Source organism: Otolemur garnettii, unplaced genomic scaffold (assembly GCF_000181295.1).
Source record: "Otolemur garnettii isolate 467f Iridium unplaced genomic scaffold, OtoGar3 scaffold00004, whole genome shotgun sequence".
Lineage (NCBI taxonomy): Eukaryota > Metazoa > Chordata > Mammalia > Primates > Galagidae > Otolemur > Otolemur garnettii.
Window position 1 is genome coordinate 43,856,805 of NW_003852399.1, and position 15,574 is coordinate 43,872,378.

Genomic DNA, 15,574 nt, shown 5'->3' on the forward strand with positions numbered 1-15,574 from the left:
AGAGTGTGATAAGTTTTTGATAGATACAATGCAACAGTGATCCTGACCTTCTTGCTCTTGGTGGAAACTCTCTTACCTCTTCTCCCACACATAGATGCCCACTTCCACCTCTTATGAAGATCTGTGCTCCAATTACGGAGAGATGAGAGTGTAAGGTGCATTGCATAGACAAGGCTTTGTCTCTTACCAGTAGTAGGGAAGAAATACTTGCTGATGGTCACTATATTTGCATACTTCCAGTTTACCAAATGCTTTTAAATGCAGCTTTTCATGTAATCATCATGAAAATCCATATTCCTATCCCCATTTTTCAGAAGAGGCTCACTGAGGTTATGTGAATTATCTAAGGTTGTGTAGCTTATGACATGGCAGAGAGAAGGTCATATTAGTTGAAAGAGCGAAGAAGAAACTCTTTAGGCAAGTTAATTCAAAGTATTCACATTTCTCTCTGCCCACAGAGGAGAATAACAAGAAGAGAAACTAATCAGACATAGCTACAGACAACATTACGGGGCAGGGCAGGAGCAGGGGCAGAAGGTTCAGGAAGAAACTGAAAGCAGAGGTAGGAGGCAGGCTGTCTCCTGGAGAGCTCACTTCCTACATGAAGCATCCATCGCTCTTAGGAACCTGCAGCCGAGGTAGATGAGAATGTGAGAGGGAAAGGGAAAGGCTTCTCTCTCCTGATTCTGGAGGTCAGCTGTCAAGCCCAGTTCTAGCAGAAGTTTTTCCTCTGGGATTTCAAGACAGACGATGGACAAAACTAAGCTCAGAGAAAACCCCAGTTGTGTGAACACAGGACTCTGACTTTGGGGAAGTGCAGTTCCCATCATGACCACAAGGTGATGCAGTGACCCTAAATACAGCCACTCCAGGGTGTCCCTGGTAGAAAATGAATTTTAAGGAAGGCTGAGCGTTAACCATCAATTCCATGAGACTCCTAGAAAATCCAGAAATACTAACAAGTAATTACTGGTGACTCTGTCAGATTCTGGGTTCTGTGCATTCTGAAATTGGCATGCCAGCTCCAGTACTTATGTGACCTTTAAGCAACTCACTTGGCCTCTCTCACCCTCAGTTCCTTCCTAGGTAAGATATAGACAGTGGTGGCACCATTATTTTTTTTAAGCACCATACATACTCAGTACTTATGGTGGCACCATTATTGATGTGACTGTTACAAAGATTATTTGAGAAGACAAGTGAGAAACTATAAAATGGTAGCTGCTAATACTTTGCTTTATTTTTTTTTTTCTTGACCCATTTGGCAACCACCTGAATGGGAAATCTGAGAAGCATAGAAAGGAGGGTCAGGATGGAGGTGGCAGCAAGCTCCTCATTGACTATGCCCCTGCCACAGTAGCTCGGGACCACTCTGGACCCCCCAGCCACCCCGTGCTCATTTTGATATGCATTGAGAGGCCCTTCTAAAATGTATGGGGCGAGCATAGCAGTGAGAGTAGCAGAAATTGGGGGCATATAAGGAAACCTGACTCAGGACTCCACATTTCAGAACTTCGGCAACACCCCAGGGGCAATTACTCACTTCAGCCCTTCCTCTTTTCCTTCACAAGTGTCTTGACCATGAACAGTTTTCCCTGTGTGTTGGGGAGAATGTGAAGTCAGTGAAGAAAGCACTGAATTAACATCAGGTGCCTCAGCAATGGTTGTACAGTAGTAAACAATGAATTAATCATTTGCTCCACTCTGCATTTTCGATCTTTCCGAACCAAAAAGCAATGAATCACTTTAAATTGTGAATGACTGCTCCAAAAAGAAAACAAACTCGTAAAGCCCGCACGAATAAGCTTGTTGCCAGTCTCTCTGCTGACTTAATTCCTAACCCACTAATTTTGAGCAGAATGCCTCCTGCAAGAACTGCTTCTCCAGAAATAGACCCATCTGTTAGAACTGCTGGGGAGGGCGGTGCTCAGAACAGCAGCTTGGGTCAACTGCACAGATTGCACGGTGATGACACAGCATCATAGCCAAGCAGGGGAGCTGACTGGCCTCATGGACAGGACTGAGGCAACTTAGCAACAGGATCTTAGAGTAACTTGCTATACAGTATATATATACCAGGACACTGGTGCTCCAAGGACTTCGGGATCTTCTAGCCCAATCTCGACTTCTCCAAGTTGGAAGACTATTCAGCCATGTCTAGAAATGGGCAGGTATCCCCAGATAGGAGATGCACTTTGAGAATTCATGGATTGAGAAAAGATAGAATGACCTGTAACCTATTAATTCAGGAATCCTTTTGTTACTGTTACAGAAATCGTTTAAAATCAGCCTTAGGGCTCGGCGCCTGTGGCTCAAGCGGCTAAGGCACCAGCCACATACACCTAAGGTGGCAGGTTCGAATCCCCAGCCTGGGCCCGCCAAACAACAATGATGGCTGCAACCAAAAAATGGCCAGGCGTTGTGGTGGGCGCCTGTAGTCCCAGCTACTTGGGAGGCTGAGGCAGGAGACTCGCTTGAGCCCAGGAGTTGGAGGTTGCTGTGAGCGTGATGCCATGGCATTCTACCCAGGGGGATAGCTTGAGGCTCCGTCTCAAAAAAAAAAAAAAAAAATCAGCCTTAGTTAGATAAAATTTTTCACACAACAAAGTGAACCCATTTTAAGTATTTGACTAATACTACCTAAATAATCACCACTCTAATCAAGGTCAACACTCCTATGACTGTCTGCAGTCAAAGGCATCCCCAGCCCCATACAAGCGACCACTGATCTGACTCCCATCACTATAGATTAAGGTTGCCTACTGTAGAAATTCAAGTGAGTAGAATCCGACAGTATATATTTTTGGTGTGCAAAATACCAAATGTTGGCAACAGGAACTCCCACTCATTGCTGGTGGAAATGTAAAATGGTACAACCACTGTGTAAAACAGTTTGGCATTTTCTGACAAAGTTAAATATATGCTTACCATATGACCCAGCCATTCCTCTCTGAGGTATATATTTACCTAAGAGATAGGAAAACACATGCCCACAAAAGGACGTGCCGACAAGTGTTTATAACAGCTTTATCCATTATCACCCCAAACTGGAAACAACCCAGATGTCCATCAACAGGCAACTGGGTAAGGATATGTGGGATGTTCGTACAACACAGTACGGCACCACAATGAAAGGGAACAAACCACAGGCACAGGACATAATAAATGTATCTCAACATTATGCCGGGAGAAAGAAAAAACAGATACAAAAGAGTATGTTTTGGTTACCCCACCTATGAAAACCTTTTTTATTGTGCATTTACTTTTCACCATAGCACGTATGCACCATGGGAGATGTTTAATCTACGTTTGATACACATTTGAATTCACCCATTACTTTGCATTAACCCAACATACCTTGAAGATCCCAAACCTCTCATTTTGTTCAGTCCACTCATTTTAAAGCCCAGAGAGGTAACATGTTTAAGCTCAATTGAGGAAAGAAATGGAACCCCCACCACTTTCAAGGCAGTGACTAAATGTTAAATACACCAGTTCATTTGTCAATCTTCAGGTACCTGCTGAGGGTCTGAGGAGACCTCATGGCCCTGAAAGAGCCATTGGCATCTCCACCAAGTGGAGTTTCCATGGGCCAGGCTGAGATGGTACGTAGAGTGCAGCTAACTCATCTGCACAGAGTAAGTGGACCTTCTTTTTCCCTCAAGGACTTTGTTCCTCTCTGGAGAGACTTGGATACATATAAGAATACATCCCTGCTCTAGAAGACGCACGTACATGCACATACACACACCCCAATTGCCAGACAGAAACCAAAACCTGAAGGTCTTCTCAGGTGCCTTAGAACGTGATATTCACCCCAGGCTGCTATGTGGTGAAGTGATGGTCGTGTTCCCACCTTCTGGGAGTATAGCTTTAATTGGACTTGTGTGGTATAGGCAGGTTTTATAATTCTTCAAACTTCAGCTATGTTTCCACTCTTAGAACTATAACCTTTAGCAGTCATCTTGTCAATCCTTGGTATCAGTCTGGGTTCTGTCAGGAAAATAGAAACTACTGCATGTATCCAAGTATGAAACCATTTAACAAGGACTGAGGCTTGCTTTTGGAAGGGCAAGCAGAGAGATCGGGGAAGCCCTGCCCAGAGATCTCAGCCTGTAGCCTCAGAGCAGTTGCTCTCAGAGACAGCCTGGAAGCTGCTGAGGAGGTGAAGAATCTCGCCAAGCACGGTGGCCCCCATCACATTGTTCGGTGATTCTAAAGAGCATGGCTGGAAGCTGCTGCGCTGCTCCCTCTGGGCATGTATGAGACTCCACAAGTCTGCCCAGAGCTTCAGCTACTCCTGGGGCAGTTGTGCGTGCAAAACAAGGTGAATGCATGGGAGTTCCTAGCACAGGGCCAGGCAGAGAGTGGTTCCCAGTCCACAGTGGTCTCCCTCTACCCTTCCTCTGTCCCTTCCGCTTTATATGAAGACCTCTCTGTTAGACTGGAAGTCTTTGCTGACTTTGGCTTTGGTGTTCCCAACTGCTTTCCATTATGGGCGAATTTTCAGCTGTTGCTCCATGAGCTTGAGGACATTCCGGCTTTGTGAACATCTGTTAGAGCTGTGAGGAGGAGCCAGGGTTGAAGCACAGATGGGCCCGTTCAGACTTGGCTGGGGCTGCGACTCTGCCAGCAGCTCTGCTTGGTTTGGCTTCCTCGGGCGAGGTTGGACCCATGTGGCAATCTGGGCGTTGTTTATTTAGCTATTTTTTCGTGTTCTCCTCCTCCCACGGCTTGCTTTCCTTTACTGTAACAGCAAGTAGTCTGTCTGTAGACAAAGGATTTGTTTCAACTGGATGTAGTTAGGGGACTTAGAAAAGTTAAGAAAGTTACTGGGGCTTATGCTTTGATGCAAGGACATCCTTGGCCTATGTAGGGAGAAGCCGCTTGATTTCATTAAAGTTGAGATAGTGCTGCTGGTATACTTTTATTTTCTAAAATTAGTCGAGCAGCATGAGTCAGTATGAGTGAAAAATATTTTTTAAAGAACTTTTTAAAGTTAAAAATAGGACAGTTTTTAAATTTGGAAGTTAACATTTGATAGCGCTCTGTAATATTTCCAATATATAGCCATATATTTTTATTTACATTACCTATTCCTCCCTAAAAAAGATTGTTACCAGTATTCTTTTATAACCTGCTTTTCCCTGTATCAGTCAGGGTCCTGGCATGGAGCAGGTGGCACACTCAGATGGAGTGCTTAAGAAGAGTTTGATAAAGAGTCCCTTTGCAAAGGTATAGACATGGAGAGGGTTGGTGCTAGACCTCGGGGACTAACGACAGGGAAGACCACTGCCACCCCTAAACATGAAGAGGCACATAAAGAGAGGGCTTTCCAGAACCCCACAGGTTACCAGGACTCTGGACATACAGCCAGGGGAGAGGTCACCCAACAGAAGTGGTAGCTTTTAGAAGAGAAACAGCCACCACCCTCCTCAGGCCTAGCAGAAAGTGGGTCAGAGGGAGTGAATGCCCTTCTGCTTTCCAGAATCTCTCTGTCTCGCAGCTTCCTGTAGGTGTCTCCCATTGGCTACATCCAACCATAAATCCATGGGCAACTCGTGGGTGCAGCGTGTCAACCACCCTGGGGTGCTGGGCCTGCCATAGAAAGGAGCAGTGTGGACCTATAGGGTCAAATAGAGGTATCAGGGCGGTGCCTGTGGCTCAAAGGAATAGGGTGCCAGCCCCATATGCCGGAGGTGGCGGGTTCAAGCCCAGCCCCAGCTAAAAACTACAAAAAAACCCCAAAAACCAAATAGAGGTATCAGCCATCCCCTTTATTTATAACAACACAAAGTGGCCTAAGATAATAGTGTTAAGTTATATGTTTTAAATAATATAACGCTTTGAATTAAAAATATCAAGGAGGATTCATTTCTGTGAACCTTGGAGCAGGACTCAGATCACCCCTTCTGGTTCATCTTACATCCATTGTGTTTAGATTAGGGGCCCAAGAAGATCACGGAGCCTGAAACTTATAAACTATCTCCTTAGGATAAAGGATAAAGTCAGTCTCACCAGGACCATGTTGTGGGATTTGGTTTTTTGTTGCTGTTCTTTTTTGGTGGTGGTGTTCTATTTTTTTTTTTTTTTTTTTTGAGATAGAGTGCTATGGGGTCATCATAGCTCACAACAACTTCCAACCTCTGAGCTCAAGTGATCCTCTCACCTCAGCCTCCCAAGAAGCTGGGACTATAGGCATCCACTACAATGCCTGGCTAGTTTTTTTTTTTTCTATTTTTAGTAGAGACTGGGGTCTTTCTCTTGCTTGGGCTGGTGTTGAACTTCTGAGGTCAGGGGATCCCCCCACCTCGGCCTCCCAGAATGCTCGTATTAGAGGCATGAGCCACTGGCCCCAGCCTAGGACTGTGTATTTCAAAGTCTCCTAATTACATCTTTGTTTCTTACATTTTTCACAGCTTTCTAAGAGCTTTGGCTCTAGCCCCTTCCAGCTCTTGTTCCGATGGTTCCACACTGCACACTGCAGGAGCAGCATTGCTGAGTGTGGTACCAGGCCATATTGCCGTGCTGTGAATGCCAGGACTAGGCAGAACCTGTGTGACGCAGTGGCCACCGGGCTGACCATACTCATGTGGTCTGTGAGCTCCTTCTGTTGTCATTGATCTGCTCAGGCAGACTGCAGCAATGTGCTGCCAAGCTTTGTTCTCTACTGGCCATGCTAAAAGCAAGGATTCACCAACACGTGGACACTCCTTAATTCAAGTGCCTTTTTCAATTCAGAAACCTAGAGAAAGTCTTCATGGGAGTGGCTACCTTGATAAGTCATCTGAGTACTGATCCTGTCGGTAATAGACAAGCTGCCTTCTAAATGTGTAAATGATTGCTTCGGAGACCTGGGAATGCGATGGTGGGAACCACAAGTACTTGATGGAAGAACTCCTAGTAGACATGTAACCAAGCTACATCAGTTGCATCAGTTCTGAGAAGGTGTCGCTGCTGCTACATGTGTTGGTCAGGGCAGCTTACTATTGGAACAACCCTTTTCCAAACTTCAGTAGCTTATATCAAATAAAGGTTTATTATTTCTCCATCACAATCTAGTCAAGTCAGTGGGGATGGGGAAGGAGATAGGGTGTCTCTGCTCCAAACAGCCCTCCAGGGCCCCAGGCTTCTTCCTTCTAAGGCAAGGGTTCTTATCTGGAGTCCACAGAGCCTGGAAGGGGTACACAGAATTCAGGGGGTCTGTGAACTTGGATGGGGGAAAAAAGCATATCCTTATTGACACCAAACTTTTAACTGTAATTTAACATTTCCTGAAATAATGATTAAACTGTGATTAAACTATCAAACTATAATAGCATTGGCACAACCTAGAAATCATAGATATTTCATATCACATTATAATTTTAGTAGATATCATGAAATATCATTTATGCTTGACACTATTTTAAACTATGATAGTGATTAAACCCACTTCAAGATCTTATTATTAGGCTCGGTGCCTGTGGCTCAAGTGGCTAAGGCGCCAGCCACATACACCTAAGGTGATGGGTTCGAATCCCCAGCCCGAGCCTGCCAAACAGCAATGATGGCTGCAACCAAAAAGTGGCCAGGCGTTGTGGTGGGCGCCTGGGGTCCCAGCTACTTGGGAGGCTGAAGCAGGAGACTTGCTTGAGCCCAGGAGTTGGAGGTTGTTGTGAGCTGTGATGCCATGGCACTCTACCCAGGGGGATAGCTTGAGGCTCCGTCTTAAAAAAAAAATTAAAAAATTAAAAAATAAAGATCTTATTATTATATTTAATCTGTTAAAGAGTACATGTATTGCCATATCACAAAATATCGTTGTTTTTATAACTATATTTCAGTACGCTTGCTTTCCTTTACAATTTATGTATTTTATTTTAAACATTAAAAAATACTATTCTGAGCACAGGTCCATAGGTTTCACCAGACTCCCAAAAGGGTTCATGGCAAACAAGATTAAGAACCCCCCGGTCTAGTGCTTTTGCTGTCCCCTCAAACCTTGGGTGCCCTTTGCATCTAGTCAGCAGAATGGGCTGGGGATAACCTTGGGGAGTTTAGGGTGAAGCTTATGAAGAATGTCACTCCTGCCCACATTCTGCAGGCCCTAATTCAGTCATTTGAGCCCACTTGACTGCAAAAAGTCTGGGAAATGAGGGCCAGCTCTGTGCCCAGGAGAATAAGGCAGCAGGGCCTGGTGAGTATATGGAAGGGACTTTCACCAAGCCCAAGAGAACAGTCAGCAAAGAGATGGCATCTCAATGACAAGAGACATCCCTGGAGAAAACTCATTACCTACAAAATTCACTCCAGGGAGCATAATCATAACGATATAGTAATAGCTGCTATTGGCTGAATGATTACTCCTATCACCAGTCAGCTAACTGATCCATTACTGTGACCTCATTTAATGTTCATAACAACCCTATGAGACAGGCGCTATTATTGTTTCTACTTTATTAATGAGAGCACTGAAAATCTGAGAAATCAATTCAAAATCAGTGCTCTCAATCACAGTGCTAGACTGAGACTTTCATTGAAGAAGGTGGGATGTGTACAGATGGAGAGGGTGGTCTCTGCAGGCAGACTCCCTGGATTCGTATTCTAGAGTTGCCAGTAGCCAGTGCATGGACTGGACACTTTGTACTGAAGCTCTCTGTGTACCTGTAAGATGGAGATTAATAAAGTACCTATCTTTTAGAGTTAAATGAGATAAACACTTAAAACAGCCCCTAGCACATATTGAGTACTCCCACAGGATGATAGCCACTGTTTTTTATAGTGTAAAAGGCCCGTGACCACCTTCCTGAAAGTGATCTGGAATATTCCAGCAAAGCTCAGTTTTCATGAAGGATGTGAGAAAATATTTGAGGTCACCGAGATACCCACCAGCTGGGGGGCCTTAGACTGGTGTTCCTAGTTATAGTCAGGAGGATGAGAAGCTGTTGCTTTTCTAATAAAGAAAATATGTCATGATGACAGAAAGAAAGTAATGATAGAGGATAGTTTTCATTTTAATGTAACTTTCTTTCCCCTTTACAGAACTCCATGAAGGTGATGTTCAAATGCCTCTGGAAAAACTGTGGGAAGGTGCTGAGCACTGCGGCAGGTATCCAGAAGCACATCCGGACCATCCACCTGGGGTGAGACGTCCCTCCTTCAAAGTTGATTTAGTCTCTGCGAGTTCAGTCTAGGGCCTCCTGCACTCAGGAATTGCACACCACACTGTACCTTGAAAATTCTAGACACTGGGATGGCTTGGTCTTGCTAATCTCTAGAGCAATGTTTCTCAAGCTTTTTTATCTAACGGCACACTTGAACCTATAGTTCAATGTCTGTGGCACACTTAAATTATAGTGATCCTAAAAAAAGAATATATTTACTGTGCTTTGAACTTCTTTTGAAAATAATTAATAATCTTTAAAATTTTTCGTGACACACCTAAGATCCTCTCATGGCACACCAGTGTGCCATAGCACACTAGTTGAAAATCACTGCTCTAGAGAGATGGCCGCTGCAGGTTATAGAGGCCACTATACTTATAGTAGAAGGTACTTACACTTTACAAGTACCTCTCACATATATTTTGTTTTTGACCTTCACACATGACCCTGCAGAGCTCACATTATTATTCATTTTCAGAGGGATCTGTGGCACAGAGCAGTAAGTAAACTTGGGAGGCTTTACATTAAATCCTTCTCCTTTTCTGGAACGACCATCAGAGCTGTCATTGTACAGAGATCTGACAAGTTCCTGAACCCACCACTGTGTACTTACATTGCCAGCACTGTACAAACAACTCAGTCATGTTTCATAACCTTGTATATCAATGTCTCATAGCTGTGTTCTCATAGACACATGGTGGTGTCTTGCCAAGTGGCATTCATGATTGTTGTTGTATTTTGTGTGCCATACAATGATGGCTCTGATGGTCATTCCAGAAAAAAGCATTCCAAAATTGCTATGAAGGGCAGACCAGGCAGTAGCCTTGGTGCATAGCTTCCCACGGGGAGTCCTCCAAAGGTGATCTTAGTGATATTCAGCAATGAGGTGTGCAGCACTGTTTCTAGCATGAGTTTGTGAACTTAATTGTCAGGCCTCATATATAGCCTAAAAAGGGTTGAAGAATCACACCAATCTCTTCTTCCATTGATGTTCCTATAAATCTTGATGATCTGGCTCTGTCACGTTCTGTTGCTTAAATAAGCCCTTTATTTATAAAAATCTACACTTGTCCTCTGATTATATAATCTAAAGGAAAAATAAAATGAATCTTTAGGAGCCACAGTGGTTAGGGGTCACCCTTGGGGGTAGTGGTGGTCCAGCAGTCTTGTTCTATCACCCTGAGTCTTTCTTATCTAGGAATCTGGGATGTAGAAGGGACCTTGAAAAGCCATAAGCTATAACCAGTGTTCTTAACACAAATACAGACAGGTGACCAAGCTCTGCCCTGCTTGGGCACAGAAAAGTCCTTTCAGCAAGACACAAGAAATAAACAAAATAGTCATTTTACCCAGCAAGGAATAAATTTAGGAAATGCGTTGTCCGTAACAAGTAGTGTAAACGGAAGGTAAAAATAGGTTCTAAGGTGATGTTGCCAATCTGAGGGTTGCTTTACCAGTGACTAGAGAGAAACAGGGATCTACCTCTCTAGCTTTAGGCTGACATTGGAGGATGCACCAGCGCCTTCCAGGGCACAGCACCCAGGAGCACTGGAGTGTGGCCCAGCAAGGCTGGGCTTCTGCTCCCCTAGGTAGAGGGTCTGCCCCCATGGGGAAGAAATACCAGGTGAAATCCCTGCGGCAGAACACTCTCAGTCCTATTCCTCAAGCCTCAGGAAAGGAAATCCTGGAGTGTCTCCCCCTCAAATCTCATTGTCAAGACAGTTCACAGTGTAAACAGTTCAGTTATTTAAAGGCTTTGAAGGAACTTCCCAAAACTGTAGCCAAGAGGTAGAGTATTTGTTTTAAAGTATGCCTGCCCAGAAAATTGAATCCTATTCAGCCCTACTCAGAAGCACATGCTGGATGTATTTATAGACTGTAAGTGGTATCACACCATTTTCCCTTGAGCTCCTGGGGTGCTCTCACAGTGGGTGGGATTCAAAATGCAGGCACTTTATTTGCTTCCTTGGAACCCCCTTTTTACTGATGTGCTTTTAGAATTGCCTTAGCAAATTATGGTTCATACCCCTGCCAGCCACTGTACAGAGCGGGCCTGGTTAGTAGGACTGCACAGCCAACTTATGTTTAGGAAGCCCAGCACCTGTGTCCTCTTATGGACTGGGAGAGAGAACATGCCTCTGCCTTAATTCCTGAGCTCAATTACACATAGGATGATGGGACATTTTTATTTTTTATTTTTTGAGACAGTCTCACTATGTCACCCTCGGCAGAGTGCCGTGGCATCACAGCTCACAGCAATCTCAAACTCTGGGGCTTAAGTGATTCTCTTGCCTCGGTCTCCCAAGTAGCTGAGACTACAGGCACCTGTTGCAATGCCCAGCTATTTTTTTGTTGCAGTTGTTTAGCTGACCCGGGCCAGGTTTGAACCTGCCACCCTCAGTGTATGTGGCTGGCTCCGTAACCTATGTGCTATGGGCGCCGAGTCTGATGGGACATTTTTAATGAGTGCTAGCTGTTGGGAGAGTGAGGAGAGAGGCGTATCAGGGCCCAAAGAAGACATGTGCTTGTGTCTGACACAGCTGCAGCGCACACCTTGCCAGTATAAAAAGTACACTGCTTTTTCTCTTAACTCTCACTCTGTTCTTATGTGCCAGGGGCTGGTCCTGATTTATTCTCACATAGCACACACAATTTCCCCCAGGCCTGTGTGTCTATTAGTAGCACTTGGCAGCCAGCAGAAATTCAGCCAGCTATTAACTGGAAAGGAAGTGGGGACAGGAATAGAACAGACGCTCATTCCTCATCCCACTCTCTGGGGTCTTTAATGGTATGCTGGTTGGAAAGCCAGGCCAGCCAAACCTGATACGGTACAAAGACGCCTCCCCAGACGCCTCAGCCTGAGAGCCCAGGGGAAATGGATCTAGGCTGGGACAAGCCTGAAAGGCCTGGGGAGGTGGGAGGTAGCTTTTTTATTTTAGGTTCTGCGTAGAGATCAGGAGTAGGGAAAAAACTTGGCTCCGAGTCAGGGTCTGCTGCTGCTGCCTGACGCATCCGTGAAATGAGGGGACACTATGGCCTGTGCCCCGCTGTCCCCTAAAGCCAGGTCACTAGATATGCACCTCTTTTCTAGAAATTAACAAATGTAATAAAGGTTCTATGAGGTTATGGACAGTTCATTTAATTTTATTCAAAACTTTCTGTGGAAAAATCCAATGTTCCATGTCCCAGGAAGAACTTTGAAAGTGCCCAAGAAGATGTTTTTCCTGATGATAGTAAAAATTAAGACCTTCTGACATTGTCATTTTTCTTTAGTAAGAACTTACTGCTTATTATGTGTCAGGAACATTTCTAAGCACTTTATACTTCCTCACTTAATCCTCACCACAATCATTTGCAAACAGAGAAACTGAGGTGCAGAGGCTATGCGGAGGCTGCCGAAATCACACACACAGCTAGTTAGTGTCTGAGCCAGGATTCAAACCTAAGAGGTCCAACCCTAGAATCCATGTTTTTAATTCTGTGCTTCAGCCTCAGCTTCTGTCCTTCATTCATTCATTCAACATTTAATAGGCATCTACTCTGTGCCAAATTCACCAGTAGGTTTGGGGTGGCACGATGGTGAGTAAGAGGGCCCGAGAGAATCACTATCACAGTGAGGTGACTGTGGGGTTAAAAAAAAAAAAAAACAGGCTCGGCGCCTATAGCTCAACCGGCTAAGGCGCCAGCCACGTACACCTAAGGTGGCGGGTTCGAATCCCCAGCCCGGACCCGCCAAAACAACAATGACGGCTGCAACCAAAAAATAGCCGGGCGTTGTGGCGGGCGCCTGTGGTCCCAGCTACTTGGGAGGCAGAGGCAGGAGGCTCGCTTGAGCCCAGGAGTTGGAGGTTGCTGTGAGCTGTAATGCCACGGCACTCTACCCAGGGGGACAGCTTGAGGCTCTGTCTAAAAAAAAAAAAAAAAAAAACAGAAAGGTAGAAAGTAATTCACTAAAGGGCTGACCACACTTCAAAGGGAGCACAGAGAACTGACTAACTCTGAACCTGCAAAACACACCCAGAATTCAACTAATTGTCATTTCCACCTCTGCAGCCCTGGCAGGCCCTGCTGAGGCTCATCTGGATTATTACTGACAACAGCTCCTCCATGGCTTTTTGCTCCTGTTCTTGCCCTCCCGTCCTCGATTTTCTAGACAATATCTGCAGTGATTTGGCTATTTCTTTTCCAAAAAAGTTGCATTTCTCAAAACCCCCAGTAGCTCCCATAATATAACAATAGAAGCTAATGCCACTGCCATGGGCTACAAAGCCCTATGTATCTGTCGTCTGCCGGGTCCTCACTCTTCTCATCACTCCCTTGTTGTGTCCTGAGCCCCAGCTTCTGGCCTCTCTGCCTTCCTAGAAAACACCAAGCCTGGCCACTTGGGGTCTCTGTGTCACTCTTCTCTGAAATGTTCTTCCCATTGTCCAGCCTGGGCTTTCCTGCACGCACTTCTCTGCTCAGCTGTGACCTCTTCAAGAGCTTCCCCTGAACGCAGTCTTAAAATAGTGCCCTTTCCCAGCAGCCTCTGCTAAGGATACTCCTTTGCTGCTTAGTTTTTCTTTCCAGGACTTACCCATACCTGATGAATTAAATATTTATTTTTTTATGAGTTTCTTGCTTGCCTCCCCCACTAGACTAAAAGTTCCATCAGGGCAGGGTCTTATCAATGCTTTTTTCGCCATGTTATCAGGAGACCCTAGAACAGTGCTAGACATAATAGAGTCTCAGTAAATTGTTGAATTATTAATTGAATGAATGAATGAGTGAACTGCTTTAAGGGGTCGTGAAGGCTTCCCTGGAAGTAGACAGGTGAATGTCGTAGGATAAGCAGGAGTGCACCAGGCAGACAAAAGAGAGGGAAAGCATTTGAGACAGAGGTAAGAGCAAGGGCAAGGTTTCATGGCACAAAAACAGATTGGCTTAATAGGATTGTTTTGCTGTCTTTTATGCTAGGCGTGTCGGGGACTCTGACTACAGTGATGGAGAAGAAGACTTTTACTACACTGAGATCAAGCTCAACACAGACTCAGTGGCAGAAGGACTGAGCAGCCTGGCCCCGGTCTCGCCCTCCCAGTCCCTGACTTCGCCTCCTACCTTCCCCATCCCAGATTCAAGCCGAACGGAAACTCCTTGTGCCAAAACCGAGACTAAGCTGATGACACCCTTGAGCCGCTCGGCTCCCACCACCCTCTACCTCGTGCACACCGACCACGCTTACCAGGTGACTTTCAGGGGACCTGAGAGTAATCACTCTGACCTTGACTAAAAGCGGTAGCCATCTGTGGAGGAACAGTATCACACACGGCAAACCAGCAGCTTCATTTCTGGTTTTTTTTTTCTCCGTTTAAAACCAAGATCTCACACGGATGGGGTTCCCATGGGTTTGGGGTTCCTATGGGTTACCCTCAGATTCCTCAGTGTCCACTGCAGACCCAGTCCCCGAGAGGTTGTTAGGAGGATTACAGTCCTTAATAATAGAAAACCCTCAGAATGGTGCCTAGGCATGTAGCATGTGATTCTGTTAAATTAAAAAAACATTGAATGAATGAAAAGGTGAGCATTGGAAACCTTTGGTACAATAACAGAATCACCCTGCACCCCAAATCTGGGACTTCATGGGTGCTTAAACCTCTCAGATTAGAGTAGTGGTGTTCAATGTTCCCCACATCAGCAGTGTCATCATCACCGGGGAGCTTGTTAGAAATGTAAATCCTTGGGACCCCTCCAGACCTCCTGGCTCAGCGACTGGGGACAGAGCCCAGTATTCTGTTGTAACAGGCCCTCCAGGGGATTCTGAGTCATGCTAGAGTCTGACAGGACCTTAAAGACAAATTCTGCAAGTTTAGGACGTTGTTACAACTCCTTTTTTTCCCCCCTCAACACATTCAAATTTTTAAAAAAACTTTTTTTATTCCATAATTCTTAACTACCTAATATAACTTTTAAAGATCTCCTTTACATACTTGTAATCAGGTTCTCCCACCTTTGTTTTATTGAAACTTTCCATATAATTGAATAGTATCCAATTAAATTGAAGCACAGAATTGTGTCAGTCATTCATATTGTTAGGTATTTACTTTTTAATCTGTTCATTTTTTTTACCATCATTAATAACTCCACTATGAACATCTTCGTGCCTGCAGCTTTTATTTTTTCTTTAAGTTCTCAAAAGAGTCATTGTTGAATTAGGGGATAGAATATGAATGAACAATTTATGGCCTTTCCTACATGGTGCCAAAATATTTTCCATTAATGCCAATTACAAAACCAGGTCACTAGCGAATATATTTGTAATTAGAAATGTCAAACCTATGAATTCAGCCACTTATTTAGCAGACTTGAACTCAAGAGGAATAGAATAAAGCTAATGATAAAATTATTTAGTATAATAAATGTTATTGTGATTTATTATTTTTCAGCATTAC

At 44.6% G+C, this 15,574-nt stretch overlaps 1 protein-coding gene across 1 annotated transcript in view; it reads left to right on the forward strand.

The window, feature by feature from the left end:
- The window catches only part of ZNF704 (zinc finger protein 704), a gene marked incomplete at its 5' end in the record, with an annotated part of 218,135 nt that overhangs the window by 183,453 nt on the left and 19,108 nt on the right, over window positions 1-15,574 (forward strand). Inside the window, 2 exons of the mRNA XM_003782530.2 lie at window positions 9,025-9,125; window positions 14,103-14,370. Of these exons, the coding sequence (XP_003782578.2) occupies window positions 9,025-9,125; window positions 14,103-14,370 (369 nt within the window). The remainder of the gene's footprint in view (window positions 1-9,024; window positions 9,126-14,102; window positions 14,371-15,574) is intronic.